Raw genomic sequence first — 20106 nt, 5'->3', positions numbered from 1 at the left:
TCTAGTCATCTGTTTAAAAGATTAGGAATTCTTACAATAGCCTCACAGTACATTTAATCAGTAATGAAATTCGTTCTTAACAACTCGGGCCAGTTTCAAAACAACAGTAACATTCATCATTACAATACCATAAGAAAGAAAGATTTACACTGTCCTCTACTTAATCTACCTTTGACACAGAAAAAGGTAAAAATATGCTGCTGAAAAACTTTTCGATAAATTACCATGTGAAATAAAATGTCTGAGAGACAGCAGCAACAGATTAAAAAATAAACTGAAATCTTGTCTCTTTGACCACTCCTTCTATACCATAGATGAATTCTTGATCAGGAATAAATAAATCTATAGGTATAATATGTGCACTTTGTTTAATTTAAGGGAATGAGATAGGTAATAAAAATTTTAAGCTTAAAGGAAAGAAACTTGATTCTTGTGTGCATTTCTTATGCATTTGACACATTATGCATCGTAACAGTTACTGTGAAATTGATCACTGGAACACTTAACATACTAACATGACAAACATATTGCAAACATGACATAAATATTGTGTGTGTGTTATTGATGTAGTTTTTGATACATATTTTAGGCAGGGAAATACTGTTAGTTACACTCTCTACATTTTTGATGGACGTTTTAAATGTGAAAATAACATTTTGACTCTTGACATAGGCACTGTGTGTGTTTTTATCTTCTTTACTGCTAAAATTATTCTTGGTCATGTTTATTTCTGTGCATAGTGCCATTTAGGCATAAGACGAAACGTCAGCTGCCTGCTTAGCATCTTATTTAAGTAGAGCACATGTGTTTTGTAGAGTTATACATACATGTACAGGTGGAAATAATGTAAGTTAGACACTGTATGTTTTCAGAGATATTTTAGACATAAAAGTTACACATTGCGTCTATGACATAAATATTGTGTTGCTGATGGATTCTTCACATATGTCTTAGATGTAGAATTACTGCACGTTACGCCCCTTATGTATTTTAGATGTGGAAAAAAACATTGTGAGACCTGACTGATGCAGACACTGCGTATGTGTGTTGCTGTCATATATTTTGACATACATTTTAGATGTGGATTGAAAATTGTAACACTTGACATAAATACTGTGTGCATGTGTGTGTGTGTGTGTGTGTGTGTGTGTGTGTGTGTGTGTGTGTGTGTGTGCATGCTCGTGTGTGCTTACATATTTTTGATAATAGTAGGTACAATTTGATATGAATATATTTAATTTGAGGGCTTCATAACGCCTTACATCAAGTGTGGTACAAAGGACTGAACTAAGATTGTTGATGGATGGTGAGTAACCTTAAAGTTAGATCACTAGCGCCAAGATGAAGATATATTGTCAATATCTTTACAATGTTTCTGATAATTAATCGAATGCTTTTGAACATGGGACAAAATTCAACTTGTTTGGATACTTCTGAGCATTGCATCAAAGCTGTTCCAATAAATTTTCAGAATGGCGCCATTGTACACAATTCAGATGAAATTTACGTATTTTAGATGCATAATTTGGATGTCGAAATACTTACTATTAAGTAAAACCCTTTACACATTTTCAGTAAATAAGTCTTGGCGTTTGGGTACTTTTGAACAGGGTGGAAAATTCAGATCGTTTGTATACTTTTGAACACGGAATCATAATGACTGACAGAGAAGTTGTTGTTTTCACTGCCTTAGATTTTCTTGTAATTTCCCACAAGCACAATTGAGCTAGTTCTGCATATTGCAATTTTTTGTATTTCCTATCTCACCATCCTGTCTCACTATTTTGTGTTTTTTAATTACCTGCCATGCCATATTGCAGTTTTATTAAATTTCCCATAATGCCACTAAGTATTTTTGAATTTCCTACTACTGCTATCTCATATTTTTTGGCTATTTCAGTACCGGCTATTGGTGGTTGCTTGAGCTGTTGAACAACTTTGCCACAGCCATTCAACTGTCAGTGCTTGGTTAAATGGTCAAATGATATGAAGATTGGCTATGAACTGTAATGGGTGATTCATGTTAATGAATATCATGGAAGCAATGTTTTCTCACACAGATCCCATGAAGTTCTTATGTTTACTCGTCATAGTTCAATTCTCCAGACTGTAGTGTATAATTACTTGTAAACTGCTTAGAAGTGAGCTCTCTGATACTTTGTTTCCCTCCAGGTGACTGCTGCTACAGCGTTATTTTCTTCTTATGGTTGTAATAGATGAAGTGTGGCAGTTGTCAAAGGAAAAGTTGACCATCATTTAAATTTATTCTGATTAGTGAGGCATTCTTCTTATTTCTTTGATGTTTTGTCCATATGTGACATTTTAATAACGCAGTAACGCAGTTGATTCGAAATAACTTTCATGTCATGTACCTTATATTAGAGATGACCACTGACGACGGAGGTGTGCACAAATATCCATAGCATGCGATTTTTGATGCAGCAATGATGACGTATCCATGCTTGTAACTTAGCTAACTACTGTGTTTGCTTAACACTGCATCTGATGTCGTTGTAGTACGTTCATGTAGCTCTCTTACCTTAGTATGGTGTGTTGTTGTATTTTTAGATGCACTTGAGAATGGGCAGTGCGTGAAACTAGTGGTGGAAATAACATCCTTCTTCAAATAGTATGGGGTTGTTTGATGTGAGGGAGCACCATGTTACCTGAGGACTTGTTTGTATGGAAGACAATGAAATGAGAAGTCATTGACGATGGTTATGAGGATATTGCGATTTTTCAGCTGCTAGAAGAAAGGCACTGAGCCATTAGATGAGTGATTGTGATTTGAGGATGGCTGAGAGTAGGCCCATATTTGGTTAATTGAGATCAGTAAAACGAAAGACACTGACGGCCTAATAATGATAAACGAAATACATTCCCTAATACTGGTCATGATGAGATATTTACATCATGTAACCCAGTATGAGTGGAAACATAATATTTTACTTTCAAAATGTTAGGAGCTGCACTATAAACTGATTGTTTTGAAGTCGTAAGGCACGTGAATTAGTTGAGATGAAGCGAGGCTAGCGAGAATATTAGTGATCAGTATTGTGTTTGAAGACAGGAAAAAGGCAGAAGCTGGAGCATTGAGAAAATGTATAAATTGTAAAGGTTGCTTCCTCTGTCACTTAGATAAATGATCACCCACTGTGAGCCACCACTTAAAATTCCCAACATGTAGAAAGAAGACAAGTGAAGGTGTTCAATGTTTTAATGACTGCAGTATTGTGGTAAATTGCTCGGACCAAGTTTGCTTCTTCGTTGAATATGAGATAGTTTACTGAAATTTCGTGTGTTTAATTAATGATTTGAAATGAAAGGTGATGATAGATATTCTCCAGACCTTGATTATTTTCCTGGTACTTATTTTCACAGTGATCTGAATTTTTATAAAAGCTGTACCAACCAGCGTTCCTCCATTTACCAGCTGTATAAGAACTGGGTGTATTGAAATGATAATGCTATAATTTTGTATGTTTATGTGTAAGTAATAATTTTTTTCTTTTTAGCTGTGTAGTTTGATTTCTACGGCTATCAAAATATAGATGATACATGTGTCGCCTATGTGTGGTGTTGTGGTATAAATTATTTTGTTACTAAGAACACATTTTGTTGACATACCCAGCGAGTACTATGGTACTCTTCTATCGCTTGACACTCTCTTACAGGTGGTGACTTTTTTATGTATGCTCTGTGCTCAATGATTGTTTTCTTCCCGACAGATCGAGGAATGGCATCTGCTTACAGCTTGACCATTTAGCTATTTTTAGACATAATCACCACTTCTGTCGATTCATTTTTGTAGATGCTGTGACAGTTTTTGTATGCCCATGTCATACCAGCTCGCCGCCATGCTATTCAGAAAGTTATGAACCTCTTCTTTCACCTTGTCGTCGGAGCTGAATCGCTTTCCGGCCAAATATTCGTTTAACCTAGGGTACAGGTGATAGTCACTGGGCGCCAAGTCAGGACTAAAGGGTAGGTGGGTGATTATGTTTCACTGAAACTGTTGCAGGAGAGCAAGGGTTTGCCGAGTGATGTGTGGGAGGGCGTAGTCATAGAAAATGTGTACAACCTTGCTGAACATTCCTCTTCTCCGGTTCTGAATTGCCCGTTTAAGTTTTTTTCAGAGTCTCACAGTACCTTTTAGCATTAATTGTGGTCCCAGCGATTCAGCTCCGACGACGAAGTGAAAGAAGAGGTCCATAACTTTCTGAACAGCGTCTACAAAAAAGCATCGACAGAAATGTTCAAGCGGTAAACGGATGTAAACCATTGTAGAAATAAACAGGTATATGTAAAAAATAGGAGACCTTACTTTTGGGATTACTCTCGTAATCTTTAGTCGTTGGCTGACGGACTGTCACATGATTCGATTTAGCATGGTCTTTGCATGCTACTGACTTATCATCTCCTGCAGATCATTCAATGGCCCACCAAACGCCATTCTCCACATCCATAATTGGCGGCATCTTCTGTCATAATAACCCCAACCGTCCCTGTGATGTGTCAGTGTGTATGATGACCCAGTGTGTGTTGAGTGTGCATGGTAAGTATCCCTCTCTTTCTTAGAAAAACGTTTTGATGCTAGGATGCTATATATTCGATATACCACTTTAAACTGAATTATAGCAAACAGTTTTTCCATCAAGTTATCGTATCTCATACACTGACTTAAAATTATCAACGTAGTTCCCGTTTTATTTAAAATTCCTGTTTGTCATTCTTATCTTAAGGTTGTTCCTAGGTTATTTCAAGCACTTCCTTGGAAATTAGCCGCAGATTTTTCTTTCTTTAATATTTCCGGCGTATCTTGATTCTTCAAAAGATAAGAGTGGCGCTTGCCAAGTTGCTGGAATGTCGTACACAACATAAAAACGTTTCACACAATTTATTTTTAAATGAGAGAGGAAGGGACGAAGTGCGTCTGCTTTACGAATCGAACCACTAACCAGCTCAAGCAGGTCAGGCTTTTACACCTTCCTCAACACACTACTGACTAATTGTCTCCGCTTCCCTGTACCTCTCATTCTGCAATGATATTAATTTCTCCGGACTCAGCAGTTAAAATGAAAAACATCCACAGGTACAACTTCTTCAGACATGTGGAAAATACACCTCTTTCAGATTAAAAAAAAAAAAAAACACTCCGTCTTCAGGCCACGAGTGGCCTCCCGGGACCATCCGACCGCCATGTCATCCGCCAAGGAGGATGCGGATAGGAGGGGCGTGGGGTCAGCACACCGAAGCCGCTACTATTCGGTCGAGTAGCTCCTCACTTGGCATCGCGAGGTTGAGTGCACCCCGAAAAATGGCAACAGCGCACGGCGGCCGGATGGTCACCCATCCAAGTGCCGTCCACTCCCAACAGCTCTTAACTTCAGTTATCTCACGGGAACCGGTGTATCCACGGCAGCAAGGCCGTTGCTCCTTTCAGATAACATCAATAAATTAAATTAAAAAGTACGTAAGTACACAAAGGTGACAAAAGTCATGCAGTAGAAATATGCACATATACATTTGGCTGTAGTATCGTATTCACGAGGTATAAAAGGGCAGTGTACTGGCGGAGCTATAATTTGTACTCAGGTGATTCGTATGGTTTCCGACGTGATTAGGGCGCGCGACGGTTATTAACAGACTTTGAAAGCCGAATGTCTTCACTTAACGATCTAGAGCAGCGGCGATAGCGTAGAGTTGTCACTGCTAACACACAACCAGGACTGCGTGACATAAGCTCAGAAATCAATGTGAGATCTACGACAAATGGACCCGTTACGATAGCGTGGCGAAAACTGTTAATGGGCTATGGCAGTAGACGGCCGACCCACGTGCCTTTGGTAATAGCACGCTTCTCCTGGGCTTTTGGGTATATCAGTTGGATCCTAGACTAGAAAACTGTGGCCTGGTCAGATGAGTCCCGGTTTCAGTTGGCAAGAGCTGATGGAAGGATTACATTGCGGCACAGATCTCACGAACCCATGGACACAAGTTGTCAACAAGGCACTAGGGAAGCGGGTGGTGGCCTCAAAATGATTTTTACATGGAATGGACCGGGTCCACTGGTCCAGCTCAACTCACCATTAACTGGAAATGGTCATGTTCGGCTACTTGGAGACCACTTACAACCGTACTTGGACCTCATGTCCCCAAACAATGAGGCGACGTGTCACTGGGCCACAACTGTTGGAGATTGGTTTAAAGTACATTCTGAACAATTCGAACCTATGACTTGGCCACACAGATCGCCCGGTATAAATCCCATTGAACACTTGTGGGACATAATTGAAAGGTCAGTTCGTGCACAAAATCCTGCAGCGGAAATACTTTCGCAATTATGGTTATAGAGACGGTCGATCATCAGTCCAGAAACTGGTTTGATGCAGCTCTTCATGATACTCTATCCTGTGCAAGCTTCTTCATCTCCCAGTAACTACTGCAACCTACATCCTTCTGAATCTGCTTAGTGTATTCATCTATTGGTCTCCCTCTACGATTTTTACCCTCCACTCTGCCCTCCAGTACTAAATTGGTGATCCCTTGATGCCTCAGAACATGTTCTATCAACCAATCTCTTCTTCTAGTCAAACTGTGCCACAAATTTTTCTTCTCCCCAATTCTATTCAATACCTACTTTAGTTACGTAATCTACCCACCTAATCTTCAGCATTCTTCTGTAGCACCACATTTCGAAAGCTTCTATTCTCTTCTTGTCCAAACTATTTATCGTCCATGTTTCACTTCCATACATGGCTACACTCCATACAAATAGTTTCAGAAATGACTTCCTGACACTTAAATCTACACTCGATGTTAACAAATTTCTCTTCTTCACAAACGATTTCCTTGCCATTGCCAGCCTACGTTTTACATCCTCACTACTTCGACCAGCATCAGTTGTTTTGCTCCCCAAATAGCAAAACTCATCTACTACTTTAAGTATCTTATTTCCTAATCTAATTCCCCCAGCATCACCTGATTTAATTCAACTACATTCCATTATCCTCGATTTGCTTTTGTTGATGTTCATCTTATATCCTCCTTTCAAGACACTCTTCATTCCGTTCAACTGCTCTTCCGGCTCCTTTGCTCTCTCCGACAGAATTACAATGTCATCGGCAAACCCATGGAGGTATGGCTCAGTATTTCTGCAGGGACTTGCAACGACTTGTTGGGTGCCTACATTATATCGAGCAAAAGGAGGTCCGACACAGTGTTAGAAGGTATCCCATGATTTTCTTTTTCATATCAGTGCAAGTAGGCACGCAAAGAATAACTCCGTATCAAGTTGGAGTTTTATGTCAATCAACATTTTTAAGAAACACGAAGCGCTGACAAAGGCGAAAGTCACGTAAAACTGCCAGAAAAGGGTAATTTATAGATAGTCGAAGAGAGAATCTCAGGTTTTTCCATATAGAGTGAGAGAAATCAGATGAGCCATGACTGGGAAATCAGTTATGTGCAAAGCCTCAATGTAATTTTAAACATAAGATAAAAATAGACGTGCGTTAAAAATCTTCGTAAGAATCTGCGGAAAGGACGAAGTTCTTGCAAATGTATACGAAGAGTAGATTCTGTTGTCTTCACTTTATAGAGAGGCAGTTACAGTAATTCGCTGTTAACACTAAGTTCTTGTACTATCTTCGTCTTTGACATAGTCTAATATCACAAGATTTTTCTTGTTTAATTTGTGGAGTGCATGTTAATAAGGTATACATGTGTAAATCTTTCACATGTTGGGTAGAAGAAATAGAGACTTACATCTTATGTTCATATAGATTTAATTTTATTTATTAATTATTTAATGTCAATGGACAAATAAAGATCATATTATAAAATAGGGAAGCGGTTTTACATGAATCACAGCTAGCTTCTACATTGATAACTTATGAACGAGTTTAGCACAACGAAGACATTCCTTGGAAAAACATACTCGTGGAGATTACAACGTGGATTCCGCCGCGGCGGCCGGTACATTGACTCTCTTTGCCAAATTTCTCTCGGCAGATGAACACAATTCTTGTCCTGGACCGATGACATCGGGGTTCCACCGTGCTAGTAGTCTCTCCCTGAGCAGAGGGAGAGTTGCATTGTTGCAAACGAATAAAACGAAAAGCAGTGGACCCTGTACCATCGTAGCTATATGGACATAGTATACATACTGCGCTATGCCTTGTGCCTGGTGGAAGCCAATTCTAACAATCGTACCTATGCCACTTAAAGTGACAGTCTTAGCTGACATGTAAAGAATTAGTTTCTTTGAGCCAAACGTCTCTTTACTATAAATTTTGAGCTGCCGCATGGAATTACGAGTACGTCGGTACATGTATCCCACCAGTCCAAGGCAAACAATATTGTAAGCTACTGACAGAGAAATTCCGACGATGAATATTACCCGACTGTGCAACAGGTAATATTCGCTCGTTCTTTCCAAAGCAATGGTTGCCACCAGTACTACGCTCCAGGGTATTAGCGAACACAACAGCTGACGGCGGAATACCTTCCTCACTTCAGCACGTTCTAGGTCGCTAGGAAGCCTGAGGTGACGAACGCATGCGTACATTTGGTAGCAGAATGAGTTGAGCCAGATACAGTTCAGAAGAGTTAGTGCGCTATCAATCTGCACCGTCGTAGATAAGTCAGGGACACCTGCCATACGATACAAGACCTCAGAAAACAAGATCTGGATCATACCTGTTATCTGAAAGGACAAGAATATCTTTCCGGGCAAGTTACGTAAATTGGGAAGGTACACGTACACTGCGCCAGTCAAAAATCGGAAGAGAATATTCACTGCTACAAACGTTATTTCTAAAGGTTCTAAGCCGTCGATTTTAAAATCCCTGTACTTCAAGGTGCCACTGTTTAGATTCTCTTTGTAGCTCAGTATTCTGTTTGTCGGCTTGTCTTTCTCCTGTATGTAATATCCACTGTTTGATGAGTACCAACCACGGTGGTCCATGGGGGCGCGACATGCCTCGAGATAACTTGTGGAAGCAAAATCGCGACACTTCAGCAGGAGAATAGCCCTGCAAACAGAGCAGACGGCGTCGGTTGCGTTGAGTTGCGGGCAGGGTTGGTCGTCAGGACCACCGAAAACGCAGCGGGCATCGCGCACAGACTGAATCATACTGAAGGGGACGTCCTGGCAAATGCTGATCGAGTTGACAGTCATCCAGGCGAAGAGGCAGAGGTTGACGTTGGCCCTCTGCGTGTAGGCCAGGTAGCTGGTGACGGGTATGTGGGGCGACCCCTGCGACAGGTCGTGCCACAGCTGCACGCGGCACTGCTCGCGCCGCTTAGTGGTTTCCGGAGGCAGGTCTTCCAGTGGGCACGTGGGGTGGTCCAGGCCGTTGGCCAACAGCTGCATGCAGCCAGTGTCCACGGACAGCGTAGCGTTGCTTTTGTCCTCCAGCTGCCACTCCTCGCCTGGAAGATCAATGAGAGCAGCTGGGTGGTGGTTGTCGTTGTACGCTGAGTCTGCCACAAATGTGGACAACTTTCCACCACCAACGGTTATCGTATTATTGATGCCACTACCAAACAATCCCATATATGAGTATCTCAACACGGTGTGTCATTCTTAATCTGCTCAGTTACGCTGCCAGCTGGTGTGAAGTGAATAAGTGTTCTTCAATATTCTCAGACCCTTAAGTTGAATATATGAAGATGGTATCTGTTCCTGAAAGAACAGATACCATTGATGACTGTGCAGCTTCTCTAGAACGAAATGTTAAATAAATATAAACCCTTAGCTACCGACAGATGTTGTTGATTTATATCAATGGGGACAGCTGAAAATGTGTGCCCTGACCAGGACTCGAACCCGGAATCTCCTGCTTCCATGGCAGACGCTCTACCTATGTGAGCCACTGAGGGCAGGGACTTATCCCTTGCACGCTTCCTGTGGGTCCCACGTTTCCAACTGTCCACAACCTACACTACTGGAAATTAAAATTGCTACACCAAGAAGAAATGCAGATGATAAACGGGTATTCATTGGACAAGTATACTACGTCTACATGACTACTCTGCAATTCACATTTAAGTGCTTGGCAGAGGGTTCATCGAATTGACATGTGATTACATTTTCACGCAATTTGGTTGCATAGATCCTGAGAAATCAGTACTCAGAACAACCACCTGTGGCCGTAATAATGGCCTTGATACGCCTGGGCATTCACTTAAACAGAGCTTGGATGACGTGTACAGGTACAGCTGCCCATGCAGCTTCAACACGATACCACAGTTCATCAAGAGCAGTGACTGGCGTATTTTGACGAGCCAGTTGCTCGGCCACCATTGACCAGTCGTTTTCAGTTGGTGAGAGGTCTGGAGAATGTACTGGCCAGGGCAGCAATCGAACATTTTCTCTATCCAGAAAGGCCAGTACAGGACCCCCAACATGCGGTCGTGCATTATCCTGCAGAAATGTAGGGTTTCGCATCGATCCAATGAGCAGTAGAGCCACAGGTCGTAACACATCTGAAATGTAACGTGCACTGTTCAAAGTACCGTCAATGCGAACAAGAGGTGACCGAGACGTGTAACCAATGGCACCCCATACCATCACGGCGGGTGATACGCCGGTATGGCGATGACGAATACACGCTTCCAAAGTGCGTTCACCGAGATGTCACCAGACACGGATGCGACCATCATGGTGCTGTAAACAGAACCTGGGTTCATCCGAAAAAATGACGTTTTGCCATTCGTGCGCCCAGGTCCTCGTTGAGTACACCATCGCAGGCGCTCCTGTCTCTGATGCAGCGTCAAGTGTAACTGCAGCCACGGTCTCCGAGCTGATAGTCCGTGCTCCTACAAACGTCGTCAAACTGTTCGTGCAGATGGTTTTTCTCTTGCAAAAGTCCCCATCTGTTGACTCAGAGATCGAGACGTGGCTGCACGATCCGTTACAGCCATGAGGATAAGATGTCCGCCATCTCGACTGCAAGTGATACGAAGCCGTTGGGATCCAGCACGGCGTTCCGTATTACCCTCCTGAACCCACTGATTCCATATTCTGCTAACAGTCATTGTATCTCGACCAACGCGAGCAGCTATGTGGCGATACGATAAACCGCAATCGCGATAGGCTACAATCCGACCTTTATCAAAGTCGGAAACGTGATGCTACGCATTTCTCCTCCTTACACGAGGCATCACAACAACGTTTCACCAGGCAACACAGGTCAACTGCTGTTTGTGTATGGGAAATCGGTTGGAAACTTTCCTCATGTCAGCACGTTGTAGGTGTGGCCACCGGCTCCAACCTTGTGTGAATGCTCTGAAACGATAATCATTTGCGTATCACAGCATCTTCTTCCTGTCGGTTAAATTTCGTTTCTGTAGCAGGTCATCTTCGTGGTGTAACAATTTTAATGGTCAGTAGTGTACATTCTTCGTGTCGCTAATAGATATTTGCCCATTCAATGGTATATGTTCTTTCGGGAATAGATACCATCTTCATATAGTTAAAGGCTACCCGGCCACTGACCTTCTTCTGTGCGAATGCGCACACTTTGCCCGAACTCTTTCGGGACTCGTCAGCTTAGGCTGGCGCGAGTAATGAGTGAATGGGCAAATACCTATCAGGAACACTATGAATGTAGGTTGTGAACTATTAGGACTGTGGGTCTCACAGGAAGCGTGCAAGGGATAAGTCCCTGCAGTCGCACCCTCCTCTGTGCCCTCGGTGGCTCAGATGGACACAGCGTCTGCCATGTAAGCAGGAGATCACGGGTTCGAATCCTGGTCGGGTCGCACATCTTCAGCTGTCCCCATTGATGTACATCAACAACACCTGTCGGCAGCTAAGGGTTTCGATTTAACTGTCATTTCACTTGGGTTGAAGTTGTTGTTTGTCGTATTTTGTTACTATCCTGTAACTTTCTATGCTGACAGTCAAAAGGTGACCATTTTTAAATTAATTTTAATTACAGTACGGGTGTATAAATGTAGACTAAAGCGTCAATATGCTTAAAATAATGAAGGGCAATTATCCAATCACTAGAAAGAAGGAAACTCATCGTCCACATACTATGAGCTATAATTTTGTACCGCCATTTTTGCTCCATTCTTCACAGATGCAACTGCTAGTTTCAACAATCAATTCTAATTACGCTGCATTCCTCTTCTAAAATTTACAGCACTTATTAATTCGTACTCTTTCAATACTAATATTATTAACATGTATTTTAGTGTTTGGAATAATTCATAATTAATTATTCATGTTTTGTAATAATAAGCAACATCCTTTGTTTCATAAATGGCCTCAAAACCTGTACCTGGTAAGAAAATTACAAGCACAAATGGTGCACGTTCATATTCAAATACTATCACAGAAAAGCTTCCAGAAACTCTTGAACTGATAAGAGCTGTCAAAATCAAATGTTGTTGCTGTTGTGGTCTTCAGTCCAGAGACTGGTTTGATGCAGCTCTCCATGCTACTCTATCCTGTGCAAGCTTTTTCATCTCCCAGTACGTACTGCAACCTACATCCTTCTGAATCTGCTTAGTGTATACATCTCTTTGTCTCCCACTACGATTTTTACCTTCCACGCTGCCCTCCAATGTTAAATTTGTGATCCCTTGATGCCTCAGAACATGTCCTACCAACCGATCCCTTCTTCTAGTCAAGTTGTGCCACAAACTCCTCTTCTCTCCAATTCAATTCAATACCTCCTCATTAGTTATATGATCTACCCATCTAACCTTCAGCATTCTTCTGTAGCAGCACATTTCGAAAGCTTCTATTCCCTTCTTGTCTAAACTATTTATCGTCCACGTTTCACTTCCATACATGTCTAACCTCCATACAAATACTTTCAGAAAAGACTTCCTGACACTTAAATCTATACTCGATGTTAACAAATTTCTCTTCTTCATAAACGCTTTCCTTGCCTTTGCCAGTCTACATTTTATATCCTCTCTACTTCGACCATCATCAGTTCTTTTGCTCCCCAAACAGCAAAACTCATTTACTTCTTTAAGTGTCTCATTTCCTAATGTAATTCCCTCAGCATCACCCGTTTTAATTTGACTACATTCCATTATCCTCGTTTTCCTTTTGTTGATGTTAATCTTATATCCTCCTTTCAAGACACTGTCCATTCCGTTCAACTGCTCTTCCAGGTCGTTTGCTATCTCCGACAGAAATACAATGTCATCGGCACTGTTCACCATGTTTCTCACTCTTTTTTGTGGTGGACTATTGTTCTTTTGCCACTCGATACCACTGTTTCGTCGTACACTGTTTTTCACCACGTAAATATTGCGACTCCATTACGTGTTTCATCTTCTTTGGTATGATTACCTATTTGTTTCCAACCTAACGAAGTATACGTTCGAGAGTATTTTCTATTTATGATGTTTATACCGTGTGTGTGTGTATGAGTGAGAGTCACATATAGTCTCTGAGTGCATCCACTTTCCGAATGGAAGGTAACCTGAGAAATGAGGTAACTACTTCTACTGGAAGGGATCGTGACAGAAAGGCAAAACTTTCAATTAAAGCCTGAAAATTTCGTCTGAGAAAATAAATGACCGTTAAGAGGAACGGCAGAAACAGAAGACACAAATGAAACTCGCAAAGGAAATCAGAGCGCTTCTAGGCGCTTCAGTCGGGAACCACACGACCGCTACGGTCGCAGGTTAGAGTCCTGCATCGGGCATGGATGTGTGTGATGTCCTTAGGTTAGTTATGTTTAAGTAGTTCTAAGTTCTATGGGACTGATGATCTCAGACGTTAACTCCCATAGTGCTCAGAGCCATTTGAACCATTTGAAAAGAGATCAGAGCAATTAACAGCCCAGAAGTGACATCACATAGCGATGTCGATATCAAAATAGTACTAGGTGACGAAACCAAAATCAGTATTGTGTCGTCAGGGACTGGAAGTCGATCAGGCTGGCACAGAAACAAAAGTGCATGATCCAAACAAATGTTAATAGGGGTGATTATTTGCAAACTACGATGAATTATACCTTAGCGATGCCGATTTGAAAATGGTACTGGTCGACGAAACCAGAGTCACTATTGTGTCGTCAGCAACTCGCTATCGACCAGGCTGGCCACAGAAACAAAGGTGTGTGATCTAAAAATTGTTAATAGGGATGATTATTTGTCAACTGCGGTGAACTATACCTCGGTGTGGTTCCAGGCATCGAGAAAAACAGATCGTAAGTAAATGTATTGGATAAGTCCAATAAGAGCTGGAAGTGACCTGCTGCAGAAGATGAAGTTTGGTATGACGTTGGAAGTGCTGTAGAAGGGATTTCTGAGTCCAAGGAACTATCACCACATGGACTTTGACTGATTCTGTATTGAAAAAATACTTTTTAAAATAGACACGGACCTTAAAAGCCATATAAGCCAATTGAATTAATACTTTAGAATGATCACACGTATGAGACAAAAAAAAAACACATGCACCACAAAGGAATTATCCGAATGGGACAGAAATCGGTAGATGTGATATATATGTAAAGGTCAGGAAAATTTGGACTATTTATTCAGGAGCAATAGCTTCATAAATTGAGCAAATCAATAACAATCTCTGGTCCTTATGTAAGCATTTATTCATCTTGGCACTGCACTGGCTGTTAGAGTTGTTGGACTGCTATTGAGGGATATCGTGTCAAATTTTGTCTGATTGGCGCGTTAGATCGTCAAAATTCCGAGATGGTTGGAGGGGCCTGATTTTGTCAGTTTTGTTGATGGAGAATTCGTGTTTTGGGTCTTGTGTTACTTTATTGTGACAGATCCTAGTCTATATCCACGAAAGATTCGCTTTTTCCTACAGCGATAATACGCCCTAGCGTTTTTTAGATATAGACCACGAACACTGAATGTCCCACATAGCTCTCACGCATTATTGTTGATCGTGTCGAGTGACCACTCAAACTAGGGACTGTAATGGGACGTCTAATGTCAAAACCTGAAGAAGGTGTGAACTTTGAACACATGTAAAATTGTGTGGTGAAAAGTGATGGTGGCGCCTACCTCCTTTTTTCCTTCTCTCTTTTTTTTTTGTTTTTGTTTTTTTAGTGCTGTCCGTCAGTGGGATTGTAAATTTTTTGCGGGTACTCGTACGCTACTACGATTTCTGTTCTACGACTTATAATAGAAACAAAGAGGAAAGGCATTAAGTATATATTAGTTGGAAAAAGTCATCCTAAGGAAGGCAAAGATAATCAACAAAATGGTTCAAATGGCTCTGAGCACTATGGGACTTAACAGCTGAGGTCATCAGTCCCCTAGAACTTAGAACTACTGAAACCTAACTAACCTAAGGACACCACACACATCCATGCCCGAGGCAGGATTCGAACCAGCGACCGTAGCGGTCACGCGGTTCCAGACTAATGCGCCTAGAACCGCACGGCCACAACGGCCGGCGATAATCAACATTTTCCATATAAATTGACTGCGATGCAAGTTCTCATAAAAATTAATGAAGTTACGACCGTCTAGTTGTGAAGAGGAAAACTGTTATTCTTAATGGAAATTAAATAATGAGGATACTTCGGATGTTCTATTCGAATAATTCGTTTATTACAAAAAGTTCCCTTAAACGGAAAGATACAAAAAAGTGTAAAAAGTTACTTTTTTTGATCGCAACAGAAAAATAGAAGAAAGCCAGTAAAGGTGGTAAATTACATCGGTGGTCTTAGTTGTAACGTAATCGTGATACAGTATCAAACAAATACAACAAAAGATAGTAGTTTTCGCTGGATCTAACTTTCTTTGCGTAACAAGTTTACGTAAGTAAATTTACTGTTGGAACTGACACACGACCGCAGAGCGAAAAGTTTTATTTACGGTATAGAATCCATTATTAAAATTAAAGGAAATTAGCCTATGTAGACAGCACGATTTATTTATGAAAGTATACGATAGATAATTCACAGTGCAATCAGCTTTAAATGGTTATAAGTTTTGTATATCGGTGCAATTAAATCCATCCAGCTAGAGACCATGTTACCCAAACGTTTCTCTAACGGGAGCGCTTCCGTATACATTTTCCCATACTTTGAAATTCACGCATACATATGAGAATTACTTAAGAATTAGGGAATCCTTTCTGATAGCAAGAAAGTCAGATGCGTCAACTTTAACATTGCTTATACGTATATTATTTCAGTCAGAAGCTACACTGAAGAGCCAAATAAACAGGTGCACCTGCCTAATATTGTGTAGCACACCCACGAGAACAAAGAAGTGCCTCAGCACGAATTTGCATGGACTCGATTAATGTCTGAAGTAGTGCTCGAAGGAACTGACACCATGAATCCTGCAGGGCTGTCCCTCAATCCGTAAGAATACGAGGGGATGGAAATCTCTTCTGATCAGCTGACGTTGCAACGCTTCCCAGAAATGCTGGCTGGTTCAAATGGCTCTGAGCACTCCGGAACTTAACATCCGAGGTCATCAGTCCCCTAGAACTTAGAACTACTTAAACTTAACTAACCGAAGGACGTCACACACATCCATGCCCGAGGCATGATTCGAACCTGCGACCGTAGCAGCAGCAAGGTCTCCGACTGAAGCGCCTAGAACCGCTCGGCTCCCAGATATGCTCAATGATGTTCACGTGTTGGGAGTTCGGTGGCTAGCGGAAGTGTTTAAACCCAGAAAAGTGTTCTTGGAGCCACTGCGTTGCAATTCGGGTTATGTGGGGTGTCACATTGTCCTGCTGGAATTGCCCAAGTCTGTCGGAATGCACAATGGACATGAATAGATGCAGATGATCAGACAGGATGCTAATGTACGTGTCACATGTCAGAGTCGAATCTAAACGTATCAGGGGTCGGTCCCATATCACTTGAACTGCACACGCCCTACACCATTACAAAGCCTACACTAGCTTGAATTCATGAGATTGTCTCCAAGCCCGTACACGTGCATCCTCTCGATACAATTTGAAACGAGATTCGTCCAACCAGGCAACATGTTTACACTCATCAACAGTCCAATATCGTTGGTGACGGTCCCAGGCTAGGAGTAAAGCTTTGTATCGCGTAGTCATCAAGGGTACACGAGTGGGTCTTCAGCTCCGAAAGCCCATATCAATGATGAATGGTTCGCACGCTGAGACTTGCTCATGGTCTAGCATCGAAATCTGCAGAAATTTGCGAAAGGATTGCACTTCTGTCACGTTGAACCATTCTCTTCAGTCGTCGTTCGTCCCGTTCTAGCAGGATCTTTTTCCGGCCGCAGCGATGTTGAAGATTTGATGTTTTACCGGATTCCTGATATTCAAGTCACACTCGTGAAATGGTCATACTGTAAAACCCATAGTTCGTCGCTACCTCGGAGACACTGTGAGCCGTCTTTCGTGCGCCGACTATAACACTACGTTCAGACTCACTTAAATTTTGATATACCACCGATCTAACAACTGCGCCAGACACTTGTTGTCTTATATAGGCGTCACCGACCACAGGGCCGTATTCTGTCTGTTTACATACCTATGTAATTGAGTACACATGCTTAGACAAGTTTCTTTGGCTCTTCAGTGTATTTTCGAGTACGTGGTTGCACAGGGCTAAATATACTAGCCGGCCGCTGTGGCCGACCGGTTCTATTTTTATTACTAACAGGGCCATTTATTTAAATTTGACTTGCAATCTCATCCCTCAGGCTGGCCACGGTGGCCGAGAGATTCTAGACGCTACAGTCTGGAACCGCGTGACTGCTACGGTCGCAGGTTCGAACCGTGCCTCGGGCATGGATGTGTGCGATGTCCTCAGGCTAGTTAGGTTTAAGTAGTTCTAAGTTCTAGGGGACTGATGACCTCAGATGTTAACTCCCATAGTACTGAGAGCCATTTGAACCATTTTTATATATACTATATCATAAATCGAGACTGATTACTGAGGCGGCCTAGTACACCGTGTTTCGGTGGGCAGAGCCCTCCTTCTCAACTCCCTGCAGCCACATGAGAGTTCGTTCATAACGTTGAAAACGATCCTTACTTGTTAATACACATCCACACAGATATTTCTCAGATTTACTGTAGGTCAGAGTACTGACATTTAAGCATAGTCCAAGCAGTCTCCTTTAGTAGACCTGGAGCACCTTTTAAGTGTTCTGCCAATGAATCGCAGTCTTTGGTTTGCTGTACCCACAATATGATCTATGTGATCGTTCCAATTTAGGTTATTTGTAGGTGTAATCCCTAAGTATTTAGTTGAATTTACAGCCTTCAGATTTGTGTGACTTAACGTGTAATCGAAATTTAGCTGATTTCTTTTAGTATTCATGTGAATAACTTAACACTTTTATTTACTCAGGGTCAATTGCCACTTTTCACACCATACACATATCTTATCTAAATCATTTTGCAAGTCGTTTTGATCATCTGATGACTTCACAAGAGGGTAAATGACACCATGATCTGCAAACAATCTAAGACGGCTCCTCCGATTGTCTCCTATGTCGTTAATAGAGATCAGGAACAATAGAGGGCCTGTAACACATCCTTGGGGAACGCCGGATATTACTTCTGTTTTACTCCATGACTTTCCGTCCATTACTACGAACTGTGATCTTTCTGACAGGAAATAGCGAATCCAGTCGCACAACTGAGGCGATACTCCGTAGGCACGCAGTTTGATTAGAAGACGCTTGTGAGAAACGGTGTCGAAAGCCTTCTGGAAATCTAAAAATATGGAATCAATTTGACATCCCCTGTCGATAACACTTATTACTTCATGAGTACAAAGAGCTAGTTGTGTTTCACAAGAACGATATATTCTGAATCCGTGCTGACTATATGTCAATAAATCATTTTCTTCGAGGTACCTTATAATGTTCGAATACAGTATATGTTCCAAAACAATACTGAAAATTGACTTTCGTGATATAGTCCTGTAATTCAGCGGATTACTCCTGCTTCCCTTTTTGGGTATTGGTGTGACTTGAGCGATTTTCCCCTCTTTAGGTACGGATCTTTCTGTGAGCGAATGGTTGTATATAATTGCTAAATATGCACCTATTTAATAGCATACTCTGAGAGGAGCCTGACTGGTATACAATCTGGACGGGAGGCCTTGCCTTTATTAAGAGATTTAAGCTGCTTAGTTACACCGAGGACATCTACTTCTATGTTTGTCATCTTGGCAGTTGTTCTTGATTAAAATTCAGGAATATTTACTTCGTCTTCCTTGGTGAAAGATTTTCGGAAAACCGTGTTTAATAACTCTGTTTTAGCGGCACTGTCATCAGTGACTTCACCGTTGTTATGGCGCAGTGAAGGTATTGATTGCGTCTTGCCACTGGTGTGCTTTATGTATGACCAGAATCTCTTTGGGTTTTCTGCCAGATTTCGAGACAGAATTTCGTTGTGGAAATTTTTAAAGCATCTCGCATTGAAGTACGCGCCAAATTTCGAACTTCTGTAGAACTTGGCCAATTTTGGGGATTTTGCGTTCTTTTAAATTTGGCATGCTTTATTCGTTGCTACTGCAACAACGATCTGACCAGTTTTGTGTACCATTGGGGATCGGTACCATTACTTATTAATTTATGTGGTATATATCTCGCAAATGCTGTCGATACTATCTCTTTGAAAACATTCCACAACTTTTTTACACTTACATGATAATTTCCGTAAGATTAATGGATTTCTATTGTTAATGTTAAGCCTCTGGTTTAGTCAGGTTATCCAGGTTCCATCTCCTTAAATTCCCACCTTTTTACAGTTTCTTCAGTTTTAATCTACAGTTCATAACCAATAGATTGTGGTCAGAGTCCACATCTGCCCCAGGAAATGTCTTACAATCTAAAACCTGGTTCCTAAATCTCTGTCTTACCATTGTATAATCTATCTGATACCTTCTAGTATCTCCAGGCTTCTTCCATGTATACAGCCTTCTTTCATGATTCTTGAACCGAGTGTTAGCTATGATTAAGTTGTGTTCTGTACAAAATTCTACCAGGCGGCTTCCTCTTTCATTTCTTACCCCCAATCCATATTCACCTACTATGTTTCCTTCTCTCCCTTTTCCTACTCTCGAATTACAGTCACCCATGACTATTATATTTTCGTCTCCCTTCACTACCTGAATAATTTCTTTTATCTCATCATACATTTCA

General features: G+C 41.4%; 1 protein-coding gene across 1 annotated transcript in view; it reads right to left on the bottom strand.

The window, feature by feature from the left end:
* Positions 1-7775: 7775 nt before the first annotated feature.
* LOC124551095 overlaps positions 7776-20106 on the bottom strand; it is a 64622-nt gene continuing 52291 nt past the window's right edge. Inside the window, exon 7 of the mRNA XM_047126026.1 lies at positions 7776-9435. Within this exon, the coding sequence (XP_046981982.1) occupies positions 7949-9435 (1487 nt within the window). The 3' untranslated portion in view covers positions 7776-7948. The remainder of the gene's footprint in view (positions 9436-20106) is intronic.

The sequence above is a fragment of the Schistocerca americana genome, chromosome 9 (assembly GCF_021461395.2).
Source record: "Schistocerca americana isolate TAMUIC-IGC-003095 chromosome 9, iqSchAmer2.1, whole genome shotgun sequence".
Taxonomy (NCBI): Eukaryota; Metazoa; Arthropoda; class Insecta; order Orthoptera; family Acrididae; genus Schistocerca; species Schistocerca americana.
The sequence above is the reverse complement of the archived record's forward strand: the minus strand, read 5'-3'. Positions and strand labels throughout refer to the sequence as shown.